The 24,917-nt window shown below is 53.5% G+C and overlaps 1 protein-coding gene across 9 annotated transcripts in view; it reads right to left on the bottom strand.

Moving 5' to 3' along the window:
- JADE2 (jade family PHD finger 2) overlaps positions 1 to 24,917 on the bottom strand; it is a 52,462-nt gene that overhangs the window by 9,218 nt on the left and 18,327 nt on the right. For 8 of the 9 annotated variants that reach the window (XM_089908451.1, XM_022588819.2, XM_022588817.3 and 5 more), the window contains 6 exons: positions 18,687 to 18,844; positions 14,345 to 14,505; positions 13,489 to 13,700; positions 11,854 to 12,021; positions 10,248 to 10,364; positions 8,529 to 8,993 (listed from right to left, as the gene is read on the bottom strand). In XM_089908451.1, coding sequence (XP_089764577.1) covers positions 8,529 to 8,993; positions 10,248 to 10,364; positions 11,854 to 12,021; positions 13,489 to 13,700; positions 14,345 to 14,505; positions 18,687 to 18,844 — 1,281 coding nt within the window. The remainder of the gene's footprint in view (positions 1 to 8,528; positions 8,994 to 10,247; positions 10,365 to 11,853; positions 12,022 to 13,488; positions 13,701 to 14,344; positions 14,506 to 18,686; positions 18,845 to 24,917) is intronic. The other variant, XM_089908449.1, reaches the window with a different exon arrangement.

Genomic DNA, 24,917 nt, shown 5'->3' with positions numbered 1-24,917 from the left:
AAGCACCCGGGCAAAAACCACCTCCTATCCTGAGACACGAATGGCCGGCACATGAGTAGAGAGCGCTCCAGCAGAAGAGCTCTGAGCGGAAGGCTGTGCCTGATGCACAGCGGTCCAGCCCGCAGCTGACCCGTGTCCACTTGCTGCCCTGGCCCTGAGCCAGGCCCACAGCTGCTCTGGTCAAGGGCCCAAGTGCACTCGGCCATATTCGGTCGGCTAGAGACAGAACTCCTCGTGGGGAAGGGCAGGGCCTCTCTGACTCCCTTAGGCCAGCTAGGAAGAGCCTCTTAGGGCCTGGGAGACCAGCTTGCTTAGCCCATGGGACAGGGCCCACCCTGTAACTGGTCTGGAAGCACCTGAAGGATGCGCCACATTGCTCCCTGGCCACCTGGCACCTCCCTCTGCCCAGCGTGCCATCCCTCACCGGCTGCTCTCAGGGTACATCACACCTCTGGGACCAAGACCAGGCCTCCTCCCCATCAGGACACTGCCTTGCTCTGGCACTTCTTCAGCTTGGGTCACAGTCTCCAGCAGCAACAGGGACAGCTGGCCAGAAAGTGCGGAACTGGAATCCCGGGTCCCACCAGATTCTACCTCCAGCTGGGTTCCGTCTTCAAGGCTGAGTTCAGTCTTCATATCCTTAAACTGCCTGGGCATGACTTGAGAGTTCCAGAGCCCCTGCCTGTTGTCATGACCATCACTTCTACTGCCCTGGGGTAGCCGTTATCAGACCTCTCTGCTGGCGTGGGCCTCCTCCTCTCCTTCCTGAGTCTAGTCGTGCAGGAGACGCCGGAACACCTGAACCAGGCTAGCAGGCCTCTGGAGAACAGGTTCTGCACGGACTCTCAGCAGTACTCCGCACCCCAGCCTAGACTGTGAACGCCAGGCTCTCCTGTGGCCAGCACCTCCCCAAGGGGCAGCCACCTGGCCCAGCCTGCCCTTGCTTCAGCTCACTGGCACCGTCTGACTTCCTTGCAGATCCTGGACTCCTCCCACATGTCCCTAAGCACAGGCTTGTGTTGGGCCCTGGGCTCAGCTACGAGCAGTGCCACCAGGGCCCCTTTCTTCTGAGAGCTTGCTGCCCAGCAGAGCAGAGAGATGCTGACCAAGTACTGACCCAGGCAGCCCTGACCCAGACTTGGGGGTGGTGAGAAGGTTCCCTGGAGAAAGGGGCAGATAGGCCAGGTGGGAGGTGATCACAGAGGGACACAGGCTGAAGACAAGAACCCAGAGAAAGGCCAGGTAGGGGAGAGGAGAGCAAGGCCTTGTGGCTAGAGTGTCAGGCTCTGAGGCCTGACTGAGCCAGGTCAGGGGGAACTGTGGAGGGATGTGGGTGGTGGTGGGGACCAGGGAGCAGGGATGTGTAAGTGCTGAGACCCAGGAGTCATCCTTAAGGACCCAGCCCCTCCTCATCTGCCCCACAGCTGATCCATCAGTATGTCCCATCAGTCCTTCCTGGTGAACTTTTTTTTTTGGCCGCTTTGCACAGCTTGCGGGATCTTAGTTCCCCGACCAGGGATCGAAACTGGGCCCATGCAGTGAAAGCGTGGAGTCCTAACCACTGGACGGGAATACCACAGGGAATTCCTGTTCCTGGTGAACCTGACTCCCTCCCATCCCAACAGCTTCCTCCACCTCCTGGACACCCCCATCATCTTCACCTGGACAGCCAGCTGTTTTGACCTCTCTGCTATCCTGGAGCAATATTCTTGAAATACAAATGTAAATCTTAAAATGTAAATCCTCCTCCCCTTGAAACCTCCAATAGATTCTGCACTGGGTTGAATAGTGTCCTTTCCTAAAATTTATGTCCACCTGGAACCTTGGATGTAATTAGTTAAGATTACACTGGATATGAGTGAGCCCTAAATGCAATGACTAATGTCCTTATAAAAGGCCATGTGAAGACACACTGAGAGAATGCCATGTGACGACAGAGACTGGAGTCATGGGTCTACAAGTCACAGAGCACCAAGGGTTGCCAGCAACCACCGGAAGCTAGGAGAGAGGTATGGAGAGTTTCAGCCTCAGAGCCTCTAGGAGGAATCAACCCTGCCAACACCTTGAGCTAGAATTTCTGGCCTCTAGAACTGTGAGAAAACAAATTTATGTTGTTTAAAGCCACGGAGTTTGTAGTACTTTGTCGCAGTAGCCCTAGGAAACAGATATAGTTTTCTTCCTGTCACACTTAAAAAAACCAGAGCCACAGCTCAGAGCCTTGCCCAATTTGACCTCCCACTGTCATCCTCACAGTCTATGTCCCACAGTTCTCCAAGCTCCAGCCGCACTGCCCTCCAGTCCCTTTCTTTCTGTGTCCAGACCACTTCTGCCTTGGGGCCTTGATATACATTCAACTCTTGGTCCCAAATGCTCTTCAACCCTCTCTTCCCAAGGCTAGACCTCATCCTTCAGGTCTTGGCTCAAATATCACCTCCAGAGGGCATTCCTGTCCACCACATCTAAACAGCCCAAACCTTATCCTCCTCATATCCTGGTCTCTTTCCTCCTGGCAGTCATGTGGCCAAGTACGCATGGGGACAGTAGGGATGAAGAGAGGTGGATGGATTCGTGGCTACTTTGGAGGCCTAAGAACAAACCATTCAGTATTTCCAGCCTAAAAACAGATCAGCCAAGGTCTACTTCCTATTAAAATACAGATGTAGGGCTTCCCTGGTGGCGCAGTGGTTGAGAGTCCTCCTGCCGATGCAGGGGACACGGGTTCATGCCCTGGTCTGGGAAGATCCCACATGCCGCGGAGCAGCTGGGCCCGTGAGCCATGGCCGCTGAGCCTGCGCATCCGGAGCCTGTGCTCCGCAACAGGAGAGGCCACAACAGTGAGAGGCCAGTGTACCGAAAACAAACAAACAAAAACAGATGTAGTTTCTTTCTTTTCTTTTTTTATCTTTTCGAAACACTAGAGCAAGGTTTCTTAAAGCAGGCTCAAATGAATTACTGGCCAAGATTACCCCCAAATCCCTGGGGTGTCTGGTTAAAAATACAGATTCCCAGGCTTGGGGGAATATCAAACTCTCTGGAGGCGGGGGCCCTCAAATATACATTTTACATAGCACCATGGAACCTGAGAACTACTGTCCTAGGCCAAGGGCCTCCAAAGTGAGCTGCATGGGCTATTATTGATTTTGACAGCTCATCACAGTATAGGAAGAAAATATTAGAACTTCCAGTGTTTGGGTTTTTTTTTTGGTGCAATTAGAAATTCTGATTAGGTTTGCTTTTATAACATACCATGGAAGATATAAATGAGATACTAAAAATACAATATATTGGAGGTAAATGCTCAATTTTCTTTCCATGATAAGGGTACATACATTACACAATCACTAATGCCTGGAGATTCCTGCTACGGAAGATTCTGTGAGAATCCCAATGGTGCCAACATTCTTTGGTTGGTACTTTGGTCACATTGTGACCCCTTATTCCCACTTCACTCTGGAATCATCAATTATTTCTCTAATTTCTCCCAAGATTCTTGGTAATATAGCTACATGTTACTGAATGTTGTAAAATTCCTCTTCCATGATGGCTTTTGGGGAAAACTATAGATACCACCTTAGAAGCCCACCCAGGCTATCAGACTTCTTACATTGTTTTTTTCTTATTATAAAGACAAAATGTTCTCTTTAAAAAAAAAAAATCAAAGAGTACAAAATAGAATCAAGTGGAAAAGTCCCCCTGAACTACAGCAGGGATCAGTAATAAAAGCAGGTTTTACTTTTTGATAAAATTGTTTTGATAACAGCAAGTTTTGCAAAGAGAACCTGGATGTGGGCTGAGGAGAGGAGAGGGGCAGGGAGGACTCCCAGCCAGTTATCTTGAGCTAGAATGGGCCAGTGTAGGGGGCATTCATGGAGCCTGGGGAGGTTGTGGTGGGGACAGGGGATGCTGGGCATGAGATGCTGGAGCTGGGGAGGGAGGTGTGGGCTGGAGCCAGCCTCCTGATGGGGAGTAAAGCTGTGGAGCAGATGCGCAATGAGAGGTCAGACCTAGTGTGGTGAATGATCGCTGGGACCAAGGAGGACTCAGAGAGGGAGCAGAACTGGGGTATCGGGGGGAATCTGGTCAGAGCATCCACAGGAAAAGTGTTTCAAGACCAAGGGCATGCTTGACTGTGGCAACCACTGCTGAGAAGGCTGGGGGATGAGGATGGAGAACTGGGAGATGGAGGCTGTAGGTGGCCCTGGTGGAAGGTTCTGGAATATGGTGGTGGCAGGAGCCTAGGCAGAGTGAGAAGCAAGGAAGTAAGAACAGTGAGGGATGACAGAAAAGGAGAGAGAGTAACAAGGGTGAGAAACCCATGACTAGAGGGACACGGGGAGGGAGGACTTGCTTTTGAAGATGGGAGAAGGTAAAATGAATTCGGACACTGGGGGAATCCTGGAGACGGAGAGGGGGTGAAGACGAGAGAGATGCTCCTGTGCTGCGGGGTGTGGGCTGGAAAGAAATCCCTGGGGGGCGGGGAGGGGAGGACATGGGAGAAAAGGGCAGAGAATGGGTACAGAGGGCACCACCGGGCAAGGAGTTGGAGGGTTCTGGTCTGAGGAACAGGAGGTGAGGTCTGCTAAGAGACGGGGGAGCCCTGAGGGAGGGGGGCAGGGGTGCAGACAGGTGGTAATGGGGGAGCCCAGAATGCGGCTGGCTAGTGTCCCACCAAGGCTGGCTGGCAGGCACCCTGGGGGGCTCACTTGCTCACTGCTGTAGGATCGCTCCTGGTGGGCTGAGTGCCTCCTACTGGGTGAGGCTCTGCCTGGGGTGTGGCCTTTGCACAGGTGCAAGGGACTGGCAGTGAGCTAATGCCACATGGGGTGGGAGTGAAGAAAGCAGGGGACAGTGAAGGAGGAACTGAGCAGGGAGAATGGGAGACTGTGGTGAAGAAGGGGGATTGGGGATTCGGGGCTATTGACCCGAAGCAGTAGGAGGGGGTGACAGGCTTTGAGTGGGTGGAGGGGCTAATGGGTTGGAAAAAATCCTAGAGTTGGGAGCCATGGGGTTGACGAGCTGGAGGCTGGAGGCCACGGCTGCCCGGGACAAGATAGGCTTTGGTGGGAGGTCAAGGAGACACAACCCAGGCACTGAGGACAGAGTAAACGAGGTGTGACAACTGCTGAGGAAGCAGGTGGCGAGTGTGGGGGAGGGCAGGACCTTCCTCTCCTGGAGAGAGCTATGGGGAGTTCCTACATGTCCATCCCCTGGGGCGTGTGTGTCTGAAAGCTGCCCCTGCCCTCTCGGCTCCTCTCAGGCCAGGTGAAACCTTCAATAAACTCCTGGTAACCAGATCCAGAGCCACAGGCAGTGAGGCCCCACGTAGCCCAAGCTACCAGCACAGTTGCTAGGGGACACCAACCGGTGTTTGTTGGGCTGATCGCTGATCATCAGAGCTGCAATTTTTTTGTCAGCTGTGAATAACCCTGGGAGGCTGCAGTGGCCATGCCTTCCTGTGCTGTCTGCCACAGCTGAGGCCTAAGGCTGAAATCTTAGGAGAGCATATCTTCTAGGCTGACCGTAAAATGGGATTTCATGCTGGTGGTAGCATGACCCCTGCTTCTCTCAGCAAAACTCCTGCCTTGGGAGGCAAATCAATCAGGGAGGATGCATGATTCCTGGGCCTTAGCACTGGGCCTGCCCTTTCAGTCCTCCCTGGAGCCCGCCATCTGGGCAGCCCACGCTTCTAAGACACAGAACAGCAACGATAACCACCGCTAACAATGGACGGTAGTGCGCTAAGCCCTATCCGCTATCTTTCCTGGGATCTAAGGTCAGCTAGATCCTTATTCCCATTTTACAGGAAAGGAAACTGAAACTCAGAGAAGTAGAAACTATAACTCGGAAGGCACAACGCTGGAAGTGCTGCAACTGAATGTAGACCCAGGCTACACACAACCTCAGTCTCAACCCCTGCCTCGAATCCTCAATGCCTCCAGCCCAAGCTGGCGTGGTGCCCAGAGACAGGCTGGATACTCTTGACTGTTGGCACAGGGTCATGGTCAGAGACTGGGCCTGCTGGCCAGGCCACCAACAGTCATGGGTCTTTGCAGAAAGCCTCCCCCATGGCATAGTTCTCGGCCCTGTTCACTCACTCGAGTCACCGACGCATGGCCGTGAAAAGATCTGAGGCTGGACCGGAGGGGGTCAACTGGCGCATGGCTGTAGGACTTCCTCTCCTCAGCCTGCCAGGGCTGTGCACTCCCTGGCCTTGCACTCAGCTGGTGCCCTTCAGCCCAGCCTGGAGGCTGCTGGAGAAGCAGCATTTTGACAGGGCCCTCCTGAACCCTGAGAAGCTGCACAGGCTCCAAGGCTGGCCCTGCCTCCTCTTCCTGGGGAAGAGTGGACCAACTCACACCTGGAGGGCTTTGTGCCTCAACCAAAGGGGTCTGTGAGGCACAGACCCAGGAGCCCCAGAGCTACCTCAGTATCCTAGCCCATGACAACCTCAGCCCCTGGCTTCACCTGTACCAGCTGACAATGGGGTCGAGAGGTCGGGGGACTGATAAGGGGGTACTTTTGCCCAGAAAATGTACAGAATAGAGAATAAGCCAACAACTCTCTGACAAACTCCTCTCCTACTCAGGCCCCAATTCAACTCAACTCTAGAAAACACACATTCCTCCAAGGCTTTCTTCACCTCTCTGAGCCCCACCTTCCCCATCTGCTCCTTACGGATGGCAACATCTACCTCTCATCTCTCTTTCCAGGATGATGGTTCAATAGGCGAGCCCGTCCCCTGGCCTCTCCACGCAGCCTAGCCAGGGCCAGACATGCGGGCTGAGCAGCACGGACCAGGGAGGTCAGATGTGATGAGTCGTTTGGAAACAGGAGGGCTAAAAGCAGGGTGTCTGTACTCAAGACCCTGCGGGTGGAGACTCGAGGGTGGCCTGGGCACAAGTGTGGAAGCAGCTTTGGTCTCGGAAGGATTTGTACCTGATGGCCCTGGGAGACGGGAGGCTGGGCTACCCAGGAAGCGGTGACTGCAGTGTAGGTGGCCCTGCTCTCTGTCCTGGCTGGAGCCGTGGACATTTGGTGATCCCCCTGCCCCCCACCTTCTGACCTGGTGGCAGGCTGGCTGCCAGGCAGTAAGCTCCCTCCCAGGCCAACAGGGTCATTTCCACGTGACCAGGCCTCAGGGCAGATGCGTGGGGTGCAGGAGGGTGGAGAAGCCGGGTCCAGTTTCAGAACCTCCACCTCCATGCCCCCCTGCCCCGCCCCGCCCAGCCCACAGCACAACATCTGCTGAATTGCTCTAACCATATTCTACAGACTCGCCAACTGAGACATGCCTAAGTAAAGCAGCTTGCCTTAAGTCACACAAAGCCCCCTTGATGTTTCCACCCCGGCTGTTTCCCAGCATGGCCTGGGCAGCGGGCAGGCATGTGAGTCTGTGTCCCCCTGACATGACCTCTCATACTCCGAATCCTAGAACTGAATGTCACCCAGAGGAGAGGCCAGAACGGAACCTGGGGTTCAGAGGACTGGATCAAGGACTTGGGACACCCTGCTTCATCCTTGGGGTGCCCCCAACTTGGGGGGTGGTACTTTATCAGCTGGAGGAGTCAGGGGAGGGGTACCAAAAAAGCCAAGTTCAAGGGCATGCTCCACAGAAGGCAGGACTCTTTCCCCTTCTTTCTGGGAGGAACAGCAGGCATTAGAGGCTCTGGAGGGCCTCCAGGCTCTAGGAAAGCAACTCTCACTGGTCCCCAACCTCCACGGCCCAGCCCAAAACCGAGGTGTCTGCACATCTTCCTCATCTCACTCAGCCCCCAAAGCGATGCGCCTGGACCAAGGCAAGATCCCCTGCCTCCCAGGGCACAGCTGAGGGCTTCTGGCCAACCCACTCACTCCATCCGGGCCCTGTGATTCCACCTCCAGGGTGAGCGTTTGGAATCTGCAGCCACAGCAGGAGAGTCCCCGCTTAAAACACTTCTGCAGCTTCCAGACACACCTTGGTCCACCCACCCAGCCCCATCCTTCCACTCCACACAGGCTGCAGCTGGTCTCCAGCCCGTACCTCTGCTCGTACTGTTTCCTCTATCCAGCAGCCCCAGGAGCTGCACTCACACCTGTCTTCCCTGCTTTGGCCCAGCACGCGCTTATTACACTGATTCAACTCACTTGTGACTCCCAGCTCCTCCCCTGCCTCCGACTCTAAGCAAAGCACGTGTGTTGGGACCAGGCAGGGCCCACAGAGACCACCAGGAGTCAGGAGCTTGGGTCCTTGCCCCAGCCCTGGTGTTTCCCAGCCTCACAGTCCTGGCAGGGGCCCCACCCTTCACCAGGCCTGCAAAAGGGCTGGGACGAGAGGGGCTCAGAGACCTCAGAGCTGGATCCTCCCCTGTTCTACAAACTCTCAGTTACCCCAACCCTGTCTGAGACCCCGAGGCCCTCAGCGCCTTGGCCAGAGCTCACAATGTGAATCCTGGTGAACCATGGCTGCTCCAGGGCAGTGAGGGAGGGGTGGAAAGGCCTCCTGGGTTGCCCACCGGGCAGGCGGGTTGGGGGGCGGCAGGGGGACTCACTCTCTCCAGGTCCTGCCGCAGGTGCGTGAAGAGCTTCAGGCGGCGGTAGAGGACGTCCTGCTCCTGCTGGGCCAGGTTGTCCACCTCGTCGGTCTTGGGCGTCAGCAGTGGCTGGTTGGCGTTGGCTTTCCTCTTCAGCTTCCAGTACTGGTAGATGAAGTCGACCAGCACCTCAGCCAGGTCCAGGCGCTCAGCCACCTCAGCTGGCTCCACCAGCTCATAGAAGTCTTCCTCCAGCTGCTGCAGCCGTTGCTTGCGTAGGGTCACCTTCTCCAGGTCCTCGCTGGCTGGGCTGGGCTCCACGGGTTCGGACGTGGTTTCACCCCGTGGGCCCCCATCACTGTGCTCCTGGCAGAACGACTTGAACTTGACCTCGTCGTTGTCTGCTAATATAGTCCTCATTTCCAGGCTGTGGTCAAAGGCGCATGTGACGTGGAATGCCGTGACGCAGGAAGGCATGGAACACTACAGGGAGAGGAAGGGCAGCGTGAGGTATGAAGGGAGCCCTGGTGGGAGGGAAGAAGAATGTGGGGCATCCCCCAGGGTTACACTGAGAATGCAGAATGCTGGCGAGACCCTAAACAAAATGGCATGGGCTGCCAACATCCTGCAGGTTGTGGAGGGAGTCATGGAAGATGGGAAGGGGAGCTCTGGGGGAGCTGGACAGCATCATATACCCTGGGGAAGTCAACAATCAGATGACTGACAATCCCTCTGGGGACAAGCTGCACTTCTGTGCGGACAATGACTTTGGATCTGAGGCATCGAAAGAAAGAGGCTGTTGATGGGTCCCTGCCTCCTCTGCTCCTGCAATGTTATCTAAGATGGGGAGTTGTGCCCCTCCCTTGTCCTCTGGGAAGAGGGGCTGGAGTTGGGTCCCTTCCTTCTTCTCCTGTCCAGGCAGTTAGGGCCAACTCAGGGCCTGAGTTACCTGGGATGATGGCTGTGGGTAGCTGACAACTGTTTCAGCAATAACCCATCGAAATATTAGTGGCCGTTTACGCTGCACTCACAAACCATTCTGAAAGTCTTATAAATGAGTGGAAGTACATCTAGTGTTTACAATGACAACTGTTCCTGAAGAGACAAGGGAGAGAAAGGATGATCCTCCCACTTCCCAACCTATAGGCCAGGAGCATCAATATCACATGGGAGCTTGCTAGAAATATGCAAATTCTCAGCCCCACCTACAGATCTATAGAATTAGGACCTCTGGGGGGTAGGCCAAGCGATCTGTGTTTTAACAAGTCCTCTGGGTAATACTGATACGCCCTAGAATTTGGGAACCGTTACTGTCAACAAACTAACACAGCCCTGCCATGTGTAGGGAGAGCCTGTTAGTTTAGTTGGAGGAAAAGTTTGATTCTTACCCCTCTCACATGTCACGTTTGACATCAGAAGAGAGGTCAATGTATTTATTAAGCCCACAGACCCTTGCTCTTGGGGAAAGCCCCCTCAGTACTGTAACGGGGTGGTGAGCCTGGCTCCCCAGGCCTGTGACCCATGCCTAGAGGAACTAGGGATGGAGGAGTGCCCGGCAGGTGGGGTGCTGGCTCTGGTCCCTGTCCCAGGCACATCAGTGCTTCTGTCTGTAGCACCATGGGGCAGGTGGAGGGTGCTGGCAGTGGCCTGCTTTACAGGGTGTCCCAGACACACCCCTCTGTGTAGCTGGTTCCTACATGGGCTCCCGGGCAGCAGCGGGGTGAAGGGGCTGTGTACCTGGATGCAGGTGCCCGTGCACTCCTTGCAGAGGCTGCAGGACAGAGCCCAGCGGCTGGCTGGGATATGCGAGATCTTGGTGATGGGCTCCATCTTCTCGGGGCACCCGATGCTGACCTGGGGCAGGACACAGGGAGCTGCATCAGGCCTCTCATCCCCAGCCTGCCTCCAGGGATCACCTAAATGGGGGGCCTGTCTGCTGAAACCAGGTGGTGGGCAGACACGGCAGTGGGAGAGTCCCAAGTCCTTCCTGACTTCCCAAGTTGACCATGTTGTGTTAGTGTGTGCTCTATAGCGGCTAGGCTTAGACTGTGACTGGGAGAGTGCGCTTCCGTGTGTGCAGCTGACTGAGCGTATGTGTGCCTGTGACTCTGTGAGTCTCAAGACAGAGATGCTTCCATGTGCAAATGAGTACATGCAGGGTCCCCCTCTCTTTTGTACCTCAGGCCTTTGTTAATAGCATCTGCAGAGTTCTTATTAGAACTTGAACTTATTTTAGTTATCTTTCTGGGTGGCGACTATAGGTCCCCATGGTAGGATCTCTTCTTGGGGACCTCCAGGGCTTTCCTGGCCAAGGGGGATGTGCCTTTGTTTAGCCCCTCCTATGGGGACAGGGCTATAACGATGCCCATCTCCTGGGCACAGCCCACTCCTCAGCCCCAGAGGCAGGGTACATTTGCCTTCCTACTGCCCATGCCTGAGGAGGGAAAAAGGGCCCCCGTCCAGAGATCCTGAACCAAAGAGCCCCCACGGTAGGTCCTTGTTGATCCTCTGTGTCCCTGCTGTGCCCAGACCAGGTATACTCAGAGGTAGTCCCAGACTTCAAGATGCTGATGTGGCCGTGAGTGACTATTGCTGACATAACCACTATGATCACAGAAACCTGTGATGTGGGTCCCAGTAAGGACTTTCAGACTGCGAGCCCAGGAAGGGGAGGGGCCACCTGCTGACAGGGCCACCTGGCTTGCTTCCGGGCACAGGCAGCATTGGAGTGGGGCCTCATTCTAGGTCAGGGCACACAGCAGGGAGAGAGCTGAAACGCCAGCGAATGTCAGCATTTCACATTTCAAGTAAGACAGGAGCCCAGGGCCTCTGCTAACTCACTGTGGGCTCCGCCCATCGTCCATAGTACCCCCCTAGACTCAGACCTGGGCCCACCCCCCCATTCCAGCCACAGCCCTACTCTCCAATTTTCATCAGGCTCCCCACCTGATTTCCTTTTAGGTCATTTGGCTTATTTTCATTTTAAAAAAAGCACTTGACTTTGGTTGGGACCACCGCCTAGATTTGGGTAGACCCATAACCTGCTTTCCCCTAGAGTCGGCTGCCTGACTTCTGTCCAGCTCTCACACCACCTGGATCCTCCGGTGGCTCATAATCCCATTTTCCCATGGAAATAGCCACCCAAGTTCTGCCCAGGTCCATGGGTAAAGTTCCCTGTGGGCTGCTGCCCGAGCTCTTCCCAGGCTCGACACCTGAGATCCGCCATTTAACGTGGCCCATCACCTTCTTTTCCTAGTGCTCTGCCGTCGGGGTTCTGAGTTCTGTTCAGACCCACTTCCCCACGGCTGTGCCCCAGGGCCGCCCCAGCCCCACATCTGCCCACCTCAGGAATCCACAGAGCGCAGCTGACGTGCACCCACTTGGTCCCACTTCTAGTGGGCTTCAAGGCTCCTCCTCGCTTGGGGCAGAGCAGGCACTTCGGCTGGACACCCAGGGCACACGTCCGGCACAACCAGCTGCCTGTGGGCACCTTGAGGATCCCGTAGCATGCCTGGGGAAAGAGCAGGGTGGTCACAGGTCAGAGGCATTGGCCAATCTGCGTCTGGTCAGCATTCGGCTACAAACAGTCCTAGCCCCAGCCCAAGCTAGGAGCTACAGAGTGACACTGCTACTCATCTCTGCCAAAGAGAGCTCCTAAGGGACTATAATGCAAGGGCTCCAGGGATTCTCTTTGCGTGGGTTGTGCGTTGAAATTTCACCATCTCACAGTCCTCTGTGAAAGGGCTCAGCTCTGCCCTCTGCTGGGAGGTCAGTCACTTCGGCAGAGGTTCCTAACCAGTGATGGATTTCAGGGGCATCCATGAATACCCTTAAATTGAATACAAGGGCTTCCCTGGTGGCACAGTGGTTGGGAGTCCGCCTGCCGATGCAGGGGACACGGGTTCACGCCCCAGTCTGGGAGGATCCCACATGCCGTGGAGCGGCTGGGCCTGTGAGCCATGGCCGCTGAGCCTGCGCGTCCAGGGCCTGTGCTCCGCAACGGGGGAGGCCACAACAGTGAGAGGCCCGCTTTAAAAAAAAAAAAAAAAATTGAATACAAATTTGGGTATGTATGCTGCCTGAGGACAAGGCCCAGAGCTTTCATCTTTTTTCACAGGGATCTGTGATTGGGCACCCTTCTGGTAATACCTAGGGCTTATGGATCTAAGAGCTGCTGGGTATAAGGGACATAGATGAATGAGGAGGGTGGTGCACTGCCTACCAACCTGCCAGCCAGGTGAAGCCCTTTTAAGCTCCCTGGGTGCTATTCCAGCAGAAGTGGGTAAGGGAGGGCCTCAAAGTTAGGGCCAGAGTGGGTCCACTGGGTTCCAGTCAGGTCTTCTACATCTTCTACAAACAAGGCCCAGAGATGCCCCAGACCTATAGCCTTGGGGCCCAAGATGAAGAGGGGAGCCTAGTCAGGCGGCACCTGGTTTATAATACCAATACTGTTAACAAACACGAACAACTCTTACTATACCGTTCTAACCAAATGACTCATAGTAAGGAACTTAATCCTCACAACAACTTACTTTTATTTATACTTGAGGAAACAGAGGCTCAGAGAGATTAAGAAACTTGCCCCAAATCAAATAACTTGCAAAGGGCAGAGCCATGGTTTGAAACCAGGTGGCCTGGCTCCAGGCTCTGCTCTCGATCACTACACTGTCCTACCTCGTTGTAAGGTCAGGATGGTGAGGAGGGGGTAGGGTGCTCAGTGGGGAGGATCTGAGGGAGGCCGGCAGGACAGGACAGAAAGACCATCCAATGGGCGTTACTCAAATCTGGCTGAGGGGGCTGAGCCGAGGGGCCCTGGGTATCCCTGGCACCACGGGCACTCACGCCATTCCCTTCCACCCCCTTGCCCTCCTTCTTAGGGGCCCATGCCCACAGTGCTGCAGCACCCCTACAGCCAGGGTGACCGGGTCAGGCAGAGGCCTGCCCGCACAGCATGGTGACGGCAATGGGGGCTGCCTACCTGGTGCACGCAGACGTTGCATTTGTCGCAGAAGACCATCTCGTTGCCATCTTCACCCTCGGGAGAGCGGCACACATCACAGACGACATCCTCATCATACTCGATGCCCAGCCCCTCCTGCGTCTCGATGGCCCGTGCCATGTTCTGGTGGCACAGAGTCTCCAGCTCCTCCAGTACGCGCTCGAGCGTCAGTTCATCCAGCTCTGGCTTCTCTGTGAGGACAGCAGGGCAGGGTGTCAGGAGCCTGGCCTCTCAGGGCAGATGTACAGGAGGGTTTCCACCCACTCACTGGTTGCACCCTCAGGACCCCAGCTCCATGGTCCAAAACCTGACTGCGCTGGACCACGCAACCTCAAAGGCCCCCGGGGCCTGGTGTGGTGTTGACTTCAGACACTTCTTGCGACCACACACATGCTTGTGTACACACAGATACCATGAAGTGTCTCTGGGATGCAGCCGGCTCCGTGGGGAACCCACTGCTCGAGCTATGTGTATGGGGGGTACCTGGGAAGGTGGCCGAATATGGCAGAGCTGGCCCTTCTTGGGACATGGTGGGCTCCAGCCAGAAGGCCCATACCAACTGACCCTGGCCCCATTTGTAATCCTAGACTCCTAGCGCTCACTCAATCTTCATGCAACAGCCACACTTACGGCAGTATTCCCCCAAACCGTATAAATGGCATGCTATCATTGCCTCCATCTGAGAGCTACAGAAATTGAAGCACAGTGATCAGTAATGCAGCAGGGACTTTCCCCCCAGACCTGTGGCGTGCCAAAGCCCACATGGCCACTGCCCTTCTGAGGGTGAGTGGTGGTGCCACTGCCCCACCCCATTCTCAGCTGGCGGGTCACCTACCCATCTCCCTGAGCTCCGAGTTGATGAGTTCCAGCCAGTAGGCGTCAATCTCGTCCAGGTCATAGCGGCTGCCCCCTGGCCAATCAGGCTGGGAGCCCTCACCAAGTTCGGAGCCGCTAGGGGACACCTGGGTAGGGGGGCCTTCCAATGGTGGAAGAATCCTAGGAAATCAAGAGAAGGTGTGAGGGGAGGGTACCCTCAGCCTGCTACTCTTGCTGGGTCTGGGGGCCTTTAGTAAGTTGGCCAGCCTGGCTGAGGAGCTAGTGGGCAAGTGAGGTGTGAGACTTTGATGCCGAGCAGGGCCCACCTCCTTGCATTCCCTCCTCCCACCTGCCCACCCTGCAGAGGCTGTAGGAGGCATTCCAAGTGCTGTCCTGGGCAATGCCCAGTGCCAGCCACTTTGGGACCAGGGGGATAGAGCCAGCTGGCCTCCAGGTCCTTCAGCATACCCCTCAAAGCTGGGGAGAGGCCAGGGATTATTTCCAGGCCCTCACAAGCTCTGGCCCCTCCTCCACCAATAGCCTCGGGGGCACTGAGGCTAGGGCTCCTCTGGGGTGAAGAGGATGCACCTGCTACAGTCTCAGGGTCACACTCCAGGTCAGCCCACCCTCAGGCCATGGCTGTGCCTCTGAGGCAGCTTGGAAGTGCCCTGACTGCAGGGTGAGGTCTCCAAGTCCAGCTCCACCACTTAATGTGTGACTCTGGGTAAGCCACTTAACTTCTCTGTGCCCCAGAAAATGGGCTAATGATAACAGCACCTACCTTCTACAGTTGGCATGAGGATTAAATGGATGAATACATGTAGAGCTCTTAGAACTGTGCCTGGTATGTAGTAAGCACTATATGTGTGTGAGTATGTATTTTAAGATATACACTTTGCTTCTTCTGAAATGGAATGAGGGTGTTTTGCCTTGGGAGAGCACAGCTTCCTCTCTTCAATCAGCTGTGTGCTGCCCCTCAGTTCCTGATGCCAGTTCAGAATGCCAGCTCTTCCCACCCCCTACCAGTTGCCATGGTTATTGCTGCGGAGCCTGGCCTCCATCTGGCCAGCCCTGCCAGGGCTGAGAGGCCCCTTACTTGCCCGAGAGGCCTCCTGGGGTCGAAGGCAGGGCTGCCAGGGGCTGTGACTCAGCGCCGACTGGGGAGGAGAAGGCAGGGCTTTGGATGCACAGACGTGGCTCAGCTGTGGGGAGGGCTCCTGGGTGCCAGGAAATGCCCCGGTGTCAGCAAGGGGGGCAGGAAGGATGAAGGAGACAGGGAGGCAGAATGGCCTCCAGGCTAGAGGGAGGCCCAGAGGAGACTGAGGGAGACAAGGAGAAAGGGAAAGGGCCTGCTGGCACCACCTTTTCCCACACAAGATGCCCAGATCAAGGAAGGTCTCAGGCAAAGATAATGACGTGATGCCCCCCGGCCCCCAGATCATTCCAAGTAGAAGGAATATTAGTACTCTTGGTCCTACAAAATTCTGCCTTTCCTCACGGGGCTCTTATTTAAATTAACATAGTCTTTGAAAAACACCGTAATTTTGCCATGACCCTGCTTTGTTTGTGCCCCCAGCATACGCTTAGCTGGGGTTTTGGATAACTCTTGCCCGAATGCCCACCACCTACTGGCCTAACTACCCACACTTGTATGCTCAGTCAGCTGCCACCTGGCCAGACCTCTTGGGGCCAAGATCACATTCCTTCCTCTGGGAAGCTGAGGTTAGAGGGCTCACAACAAAAAAGGCATTTCCTGTACTTCCTGGGGCTCTCATCTTCATCTGTTTGGCCTCTTCTGGCTCTGACTATGGAGGAAACACTCCTATCAAGGGTGGACAGACCTTACCCTAGGCCAAGGCCTCAGTCTCAGCAGCAGCCAGTAAGACTGAGGTCATCTGGGAGGAGGTGGATGGCTGGGCTGGGATCTGGAGAAGGGGAGGGCTCTCTACTCCAGGAGACCAGACAGACACCAGAGGTTGGTTTTGCCCTGAGCTGAGTCTTTTGGCCACACTGAGGGAGCAGTGTAGGCCCTCCCTCAATTCATGATCTGAGAGTGAGAGGTTCTCATTATCCAGGGAAGTTTCAGACCGTGAGGTGGGCAGACCTGCTCAAGGGCCAGGGAGGACTGGGCAAGGAGAGAGGGATGGAGGGAGCCAGGGTAGCAGCAGGGGAGGGCAGAGTCAGCGAGCCAGGGTGATCAGGGCATAAGACTCTCTTTGGGACACACAGGGGCAACCCAGGGCTTGTTCCCGTGGCCTGTGTTTTCCCGGCCCAGCCCACAAGGCCCTGGCGGTGGTCAGGCAGGGAATTCCCCAGAATTTCCTGACTTCCTCATCTATAGAATGGGGACAGCAATATGCCCTTTAGAGGGCCAATATGATAATTAAATGAGAAGATGAGCGTTAACAGGTTCAGCATAGCAAGTTCTCAGGAACAGAGTTCCTATAACAATTCTGAGCATGGTGGCTGCCGTGCTAGCTTCCAGATGAGGGCTGTGCAGTGGAAGGCACCCCAGAAGATGTAGGGACCAGGCTGGAGGGAGACAGGGAAAGATGGGGCACAGAGATATCTCCAAGAGAGCATCCCTCCCCCTCCAGTCTATCCTCTTCAAAGAGCAATGGATGGTCCAGGAGTGCCTGGCTCCTGTCAGCCTAGAGCAGCCATGTGTATGTGGGGAATGTACCTAGTAAAGCCAAAACTGTCTGAACACATGCTCTCGTCTTGATGTCAACAGGTAAAACACCAACTGAAGCCAAGCTACTGGTGTGGAGGCATCTGCAAGTAATCACCCAGGCCGGCGGTTGTTTCTGGAACCACCTGACACTGACATCAAGGACAGAGGACAGACTGCTGGCTGAGCCTAAGCAGGACTCACTCCTCTCTGCCCAGCTGGTGGCCCACCCCTCTGCCTCATTATCCTGGGCCCCTGGCATGCGAATTCTCATTTAATCCTCACCACCACAGTACCAGGCATGTACTGTTTTTAGACCCATTTTACAGAGAAGGAAACAGGTTCAAAGAGGTCAGTAACAGTTCTTCAGTCTGCAGAGCTGAGGGTGCGAAACTGGCTAGGAGGCCGACCCACGTTTTTGGCCCTGGGCAGAGGATGTGTAGAATAAATTCTTTCTCTAAATCCCACATACACTCCCGTCCAGAGAGTCCTGGAGCTTCCCTGATTCTCAGAGGGCTGAAGACAAGAGCTGGTAGGCATTCAGCCCTTGGGAGCCCAGGAGGCTGAGCACTGCCCAACACCCAATCCTCACTGACCACCGAGTGAGGCTTAGAGTCCGCTTCACCTCTGTAATCCCATGCCCAGCACAGGCCTGGCATCAGGCAGGCACTGGGTGTCTGTGAGCCAGTCATAGGTGTGGCTGCCAGGAAGCAACAGTGCCAATGTCAAGGGAGTGACAGCTGAGATCTTTGCCCCAGGCCTGGTCAAAATGGGCCTAAGTGAGAGCCACAGGGCTGCCAAGGCCGGGAATGAACTGCCAATAACACAAGCTGCCCAGCCCAGGCAAGCTGGTGGGCAGAGAAGGCCAGGACAGTAGGCCCCTGTGTCCCAAGACATGACTTGGAGGGCTTCCCGGGGTGCAGCAAGAAGCACTTGGCTGAACTCTGTCACTGGATGCAAGGCTTACGGCCACAAGGCCACCTCCTGACAAGAGCACCAGGCGTCTCTCTGACCTACAAGAGCAGAAGGCACCACAGCCCAAAGAGGACTCATCCCTGAGCCAACCCTGGCCCAGCCCTGGCAGGAGGGCCTCCTCAGAGCCTGGTCGTAGCAACTGCTTCGTGAACATCTGATGTGTGTGCCAGGCACTGGATTCCCTCCTGCTAAGAACTCCTTAAGAAGGCTGAAGAAGTCAAGAGCGTGGCTTATCCCTATCTTAAGGACTAGTTGAAAACCTGGAGATTTCCCTGAGAAGATCCTCTGGTGGGACCCAGTCTGGATCGACGTCAAGCTAATCCATGGCCAGTTTTCACCGAGTGCTCACGTGTGCCAGGTCCTGTGTCCAGGACCTGCCATGTATCGTTTCTCTACATTATCTCAACCACTGCATGGGGCAGGTGCTATTGTTATCACTCCCATTTTATGCACAAGGAAACTGACACCCAGGGAGATTACATTTCTGGCCCAAGGTCGCACTGAATATGACTGGCAATTTGAACCCAGGCTGTCTGGCTCCAGAGCTGAGCCCAAGCTCAAACCCTTGGCCTGCAGTATTTCTGGAACACTGCAGTGTTTTTTAGGGCAAAAGAATCTAAGAATAGAGACACACTAGAAAGGAATCCCTTGACTGGTCCTAGCCTCCCCTTCATCCCCTGCCTACGGCCCCCCTGGCCTGGGCTTCCCGGCTCACCTCACCACGGGCTCTGGAATGGCCTCTGCCCCCGCAGGCACCTGCACACCTTTCTCCCATTCCTGTCGCCATGGGTCTGCCAGGATATAGTAGTCATCTGGGCTGAGCTGGTATGAGTCTGGAATCTTCATGGCTGTGATCAAGTCTGTCCGGAAAACCTGTGGGGAGCAAAGGTGGAGAGAGAATGGCTTCAGATTGCCTCAGTGTGATCTGCTTCACAGGCCAGGGCAGGAAAAGGCAAATGCAGAAAGCCCACTCACTCAAAAATAAGAAGATGGCACAAAAGTACTAAGTACAAGGATGCATCTTCTCTGAACCCAGCACACAGAAGATCTTCAATAAATGTGTTGGACTGAATTTATGTGCTGTGACCTGCTCAAGGACAGAATGTGAGTGATGGACGGTAGTGGACCTCAGAGAGAAGAGGAAAGACTTGCTGAGAAAAGCAAAAACAGTGAGGAAACATCAGATGGCAGAAAGGCTTCTGTGAATGCAATACTGCCGTGAAGTAACTGTTCAGAAATTTCTGCTGAAGATCCAAAGTTACGTTTGCTGTTGCTACCACAGTCACTAGTGTCAAAGAGTCCAGGCAACTACGTGCCAGGGCCTCGTGCAGATAGCTGAGGGAGAGCCCAGGGTTTGGGGCAGCCCAGAGAATAGCCTCTCATGGGTCAGGGTCTCCATGGTCTCTCAAGAACAAGGATATCGTGATGGCCTCTATGGGAAAAAAAACCTAAAGAAGAGTGGATATATGTATATGTATAACTGGTTCACTTTGCTGTACACCTGAAACTGACATAACATTGTAAATCGGCTCTACTCCAATAAAAATTAAAAAAAAAAAAAAAAAAAGAACAAGGATACCATGAGCCCTGCTCGGTGGGAGCTCTGAAGTACCATTCTCTGTTTGTGATGGGGTAGGAGGAGTGTGTTGAATTCCTTCTCAAATCAAGCCCATCCAAATTCCCTCAGGGCCAGGCCGTGACTGGACGCACCCTCATGCTTTGGTTTTCTTTTGAGCACCTGCTCACTCGGGGGGAAACAGCTCTTCCCACATTCTGTCTGTTGCCCCCACCCCAGAGCAACCTCCAAGGCAAGCCTCAGTGGCACTGGCAGTGCCTCACCTGCCCTGGCTGCTCGGCCTCACTGGGTCCTCCACAAAGGGCTGCTGTAGGACCTGGTGGCAGCACTGGACACTGTGTGACTTGCTTTGGTACCAACTTTCCCAGTGATCATCACATGAGAATCACAAGTTAAAGGAGAGTTCACAGTGTGGAGAGAAGAGAAACCACTTCAAGGAGTCCTCAGGCCTCAGACCCAGCTCCGAGCCCACTCCCCTCCCCGGAAGAATCAGCATCCACTGGCCTTCCAGAGGCTCGTGACAAGCCATTCAGTGGTCATCTCTGCCTGCAGGAGGCCCCACCCGCTGGCTGTGTGTCTCACTTGAATCTAGGGCTGTAACCACAAGGACACAACTGAAATGGGCACACCAAGGGGGCTCAAGGCAGCATCTTGCAGAAAACTAATTAATGTCTGCATCTAGCTAGAGAGGGCCCTGGCTTGCAAAAGGTCAAGTTTCTTGAAGACTCTATTTGCCAATATAACTTAATTGTTAAGGCTAACACCCTAACATTTAATTAGGGTGCCAGTGTGAAAAAATTAAAATGAGATTACGATTAAATGCTAATTAAACAGAAGATGAAATGTGCAAAGATTTCACAGCCCTGATAATTTGCATATCTTATTAGCAAGTAGCAAGACGGCTGATAGAAAAACACAAACTCAGTTACTGGGTGCTTCTGTGGTATCCTTCGGCACCTCCCTTTGCTGGCTGGGGCTGGGTTATTTCCCTCTGGGACCCAGTATACGACCTGGTGGGGGTAAACTGAACCCACAGTGGACTGGTGACTGTCTCAAAGTTCTCCCAACCCTGGCAAGCCACGTGGTTCGACATCTAATGCCCTGTTGCTCTGATGCCAAAAGGAACCGCCCAACAGTGAAAGCCTGTCATCTTGCACTGGAAATCAACCGTTCAAGAGCCAAGTGTCACTGTGTGCCCCTCCAAAAAGGCACAGGTGAGTCTGAAACCTCTTGCTGTTCCCTGATCCTGGGCTGTAGTTTAAATGTCACCCCTGAGGGATCACCTTGACTCAGGGCCGCCAACCACCCGACAGAGCCACTTTCCAGCCCATCATTCTGCCTCATGTCTCAGTACTTATACTCCTGAAAATTAACTGGTGTATGCGTGTTGCTTGCTTCTTGTCATCTCTCCTGCCACACCTGTCCTATTCTCTGCAACATTCTCAATGCCTGGCAGGGTGACTGGCACATAGTAGGTGCTCAATAAATAGTGACTGAGTGGATGATTAAATGAATGCATGAATAAAAGGGCCCTTCTGGGCCCCCAGCTGGCTCCTTGGCAATGCTTTTTGAACCCCCATGAACAGGTGATACACACCATGCATATATCCAGAGCTGAAATAACCCAAGCACGTGGACTGAATGGAGCAAGAGGCAGCCCTAGTCTGTAAGGCACAGACAGAGTGCCAAGCCACACCAGCGGGGGGAGAGGTGGCCCTGACCTAGGAACAGGCTTGGCATTGAGAGCTCAAGAGCTGGAAGGGATCCCGTGCTCAATTCAGTCAGGGAGATTCAGGAGAGAGAGAGAGAGAGAGAGAGAGAGAGAGAGAGAGAGAGAGAAAAAAGATTTCAGTCCCAAGAGAGTTGCAAGTTTCATCTGCGGTCATTCAGGCAGCAGGGGGCAGACTGGTTACCTGTGGCCCTTTTGGGCAGAGGACTGATGGAAGCACAGGAAGGGCAGCACCATCTTAATGGTACCAGTCAACACTTAAAGAGCACTGTGTGCCCAGTGCCAGTCTAACGGCTGTTCTTGAATTATTAGTCCCTATACCAACTCTGTGAGGTGGGTGCTACCATTATCCCTATTTTACAGTTGAGAAACCCGGGACTCAGGTTAGTTTAATAACCTACACAAGGTCCTTCATGTTGGAAGTGGCAAAGGAGCCCAGATAGACAACACCGGAGCCATTCAGCACCCCTGCACAACCCCAGCCCCTCTTGGCCACCTGCTCATGGCCAATGCCCTTGAGTTAACCCTAAGCCAAATCAAGTGGTTTCCCCAAGGGCTGGAATATGCAAATCAGTGACCTTCGCAAGTTCCAAGTTCTCCAGTGGCTTTCTACTGTCTTCCCACTGCCCTCAGGCTGAGCTGCAGAGTCTACCAGGCCCCATGGCCACAAGGATGCACGGGTAGTCTCCCTCCCAAGTACTTTTCACCCTTGGCACATGAGAGGACCCTGCTGGGACAGTCTTCTCCCTGCCAAAGTGGGGGCAGCCTGTTTCATGCTTAGGGTATTAGTCCAGCCCACATCTGCTCTGGGAAGCCTTCCCTGATGCCAGGCTGAGTTCTGGGCTCCTCTGAACTTCCACAGCCCCTGTACTGGAATCTCCTCGTCTCTTGCTGCAGCAGTGCACGCAGGGCCTGACACATGCTGGGTGCTAACTAAGGCTGAACTACTCAAGAGCCTCCCATGGATCTGCTACCACCTTTCTGGGTAGCTGCCCAAGGCTACAGCTCGGTACTCTGTACCTTCCAAAGGAACCCCTGTACATTCATACAAAACCTGTCCACAAACACAGCAACCCAAACATCTTTCTGTTTTGAACTGCCAAAGGTTAGGCTTAAAAAAAGGCTCGATTATTCTCCTAAAATGCCTCTGAATTATTTATGAAAACTAAATAAGGAATAAAATGGACACTGATGAACTGGAGGCCTTGCCATGGCAAGGAAGTTGGAAGCTGGAAAACAAGCAATTTTCTAAGAATGTGAATGTTTACTATTTTTCCCTTTTGGCAGAAATTGACAAATTGTCTTTAGATGTCTGCTGCCTAGCAACCAAGTTCTGCTGAGCTGCTTGGGAGATGTTAATTGTAGCTTCTTCAAACAGTATGAAGAATGTTTAAAGGTCTAAAACTCTAATCTAGTAACCAATGTGAGTGCCAGAGGTGCCAACGCAGCTCTGAAGGGAGCTGAAGACCCTGCTCTGCCCAGATGCGGGGAAACTGCACGTGGCTTGCCCTCTAGTTCCTTTTCTCAAGACTGAAGACCACAAGCATTGAAAAGTCTATGGAGCTTTCTGTACCTACTTCCCCAGAAGAACCAAAAACGGGTTCTTGCCAGAAAGCATGCCAGAAAGCATGTCATATCTGGAGTCTGACATGATGTCCAAAAGCAAATAAAGACAATGACAACAGGCAACTTTCACTCTGCTATGCTAAGAGTTTCTGTACATGATCGCAAGATTTATGAATGTTATTTGAACATTTCATCCTGGGACCTTAGTTTCTGCTTCCTTTTCTCAAGGGTGAAGTATTATATCATAGTGTATTTCAGACCAAGAGGCACAAGGGGAAGTTCAGTCACTTAAGGAAAAGCTCCAACACCTATCATAATTACAGAATATGATTATTTGTGTAATTATTTGCTTAATGTCCATCTCCTCTAATAATCAAGCTGAGAGAGGCAGAGACTGCATGTGTCGTGCTTATCATTGTGCCTGTTTGTGGCACAGCGCCTGGCACATAGCAGGTACTCAAGAAATGCTTGCGGAACAAGTGAGTGAGTAAGTGAATGAACCCCAGGATTGGTCTGAAGTATGACTAAACTCTGAAACTTCCTGTCCTGTCCTCCTAGCAGGGAGAGTGCAGACAGAGGTCTGGCCCAAAGGATTCTTCCACGTGGAACTCAGGAACTGGTCTTGGTCACTGTCCCAAAGCCAATGAAAATGGCTTTGGCCTGGACTGCCTCTCCTTGACTCTGTCCACATCAAAAGTCCCAATGCAAAGCTAGGAGTGCCTCCTCTCTCTAATCTCCCAAAGGATGTTTCACAGTCTGTCCTGAAAGAGGCAAGTAAAATTACTACCGGTACCTCACTTGAAATCACAGTTTTTTTTCTGAGCACCTCATCTCATTAGAAAGAAGAGCTAATAGTGAAAAGTGATTGCCCTGTTCTAGTATGCCAGGTGCTGTGCTAAATGCTATATTTATACAATCTCACCCAATTCATATTACTCCCACTTTACAGATGTGGAGACCAAGACTCAGAGAGGTTAAACCACTTGCCTAAGGTCTGCACTGTCCTTTAACCAACGTAAGGCTGCCTGCAAACCAGTCAGCTATTTCTTCTTTTAAAAAAGATCTCTTTCTTGGGCTGGAAACTGATAAAGAGTATCTCAGCCAAGAGCATACTTAGATACTTAAAATTAGGCCTACGTTCCAGAGAAGGGCTCTGGAAATAGCCTCCCAGTCCCATTCAAGCTACCACTAGGCTAATTTGGTCAGACATTTACACACACACACACACACACACACACACACTCTCAACATCTTTCTCTTTCACAAGGATAACAGCACTTCCTGCTCTTAAAGAGAATTTATTACACACATTTCTTTTGCAAGACAAGTCCCAGAGGCCAGGAGGCCTTTCCAGTTGGCGGGAGCAGCAATGTTCCTAACTATACGAGAAGTGGATTCTGCCCCCCACCCCAGAGGAAGGCAGTGGGAGGCTCAGAGAGCAGGCGCTTAGCCCAGAGGAAGGGCTCCCCTCACTGCCTGCCTGCTTCCCAGGGTAGCAGAGGAACTGCTGGCTAGAAACACCGCTCAAAACCACAGGGGTAAGCAAAAAACTTTTCTTTTTTGGAGCCTCCTGTTTTACTTCTCAAGTTTGGGAGCATTTTGCTACAACATACGCCATCATTGTTTTAATGTAAAATACGTTATTTCAAACGTTTGGGTAATACCTCTGGCTCCTCCAAGAATGCACCTTTACTTATCCTGTGGCTTTGCACCCCAGCACAATCTGGTCACCCTTGCCTTCACCCAGGGAGGAAGAGGTCCATTTTCAAAAGCAATGGGTCAAGCAGATATACTGCATTCTCACTCTCCACTTGCTGCCTTTCCTAGGGAAGGCCATCCTTATAGAGGAAGTTTCACAGACCCTGGGTCAGGAAGACACTCCACTGGTGGCAGAGGCTGTTCACAGGGTCACCTCCTTCTCCTGGGCCCTGTCCCAGGGGTGAAAGGCTGAGCACTGGTGAAGGGCCCCTGTGGACCTGCAGAGAAGCCCCATTCTCTCATCTAGGGGTATATACAGTTTGTCACCAGGGCCTAAAAAGGAGGCCAGCTCCTGCCCACCCTGCTCTGGGACCATC

Source organism: Delphinapterus leucas, chromosome 3, assembly GCF_059928025.1.
Source record: "Delphinapterus leucas isolate spDelLeu-1000000601 "Yukka" chromosome 3, BTC_Dleu_Yukka2, whole genome shotgun sequence".
Classification (NCBI taxonomy): Eukaryota; Metazoa; Chordata; class Mammalia; order Artiodactyla; family Monodontidae; genus Delphinapterus; species Delphinapterus leucas.
This window is presented reverse-complemented; position numbering and strand designations above follow the sequence as displayed.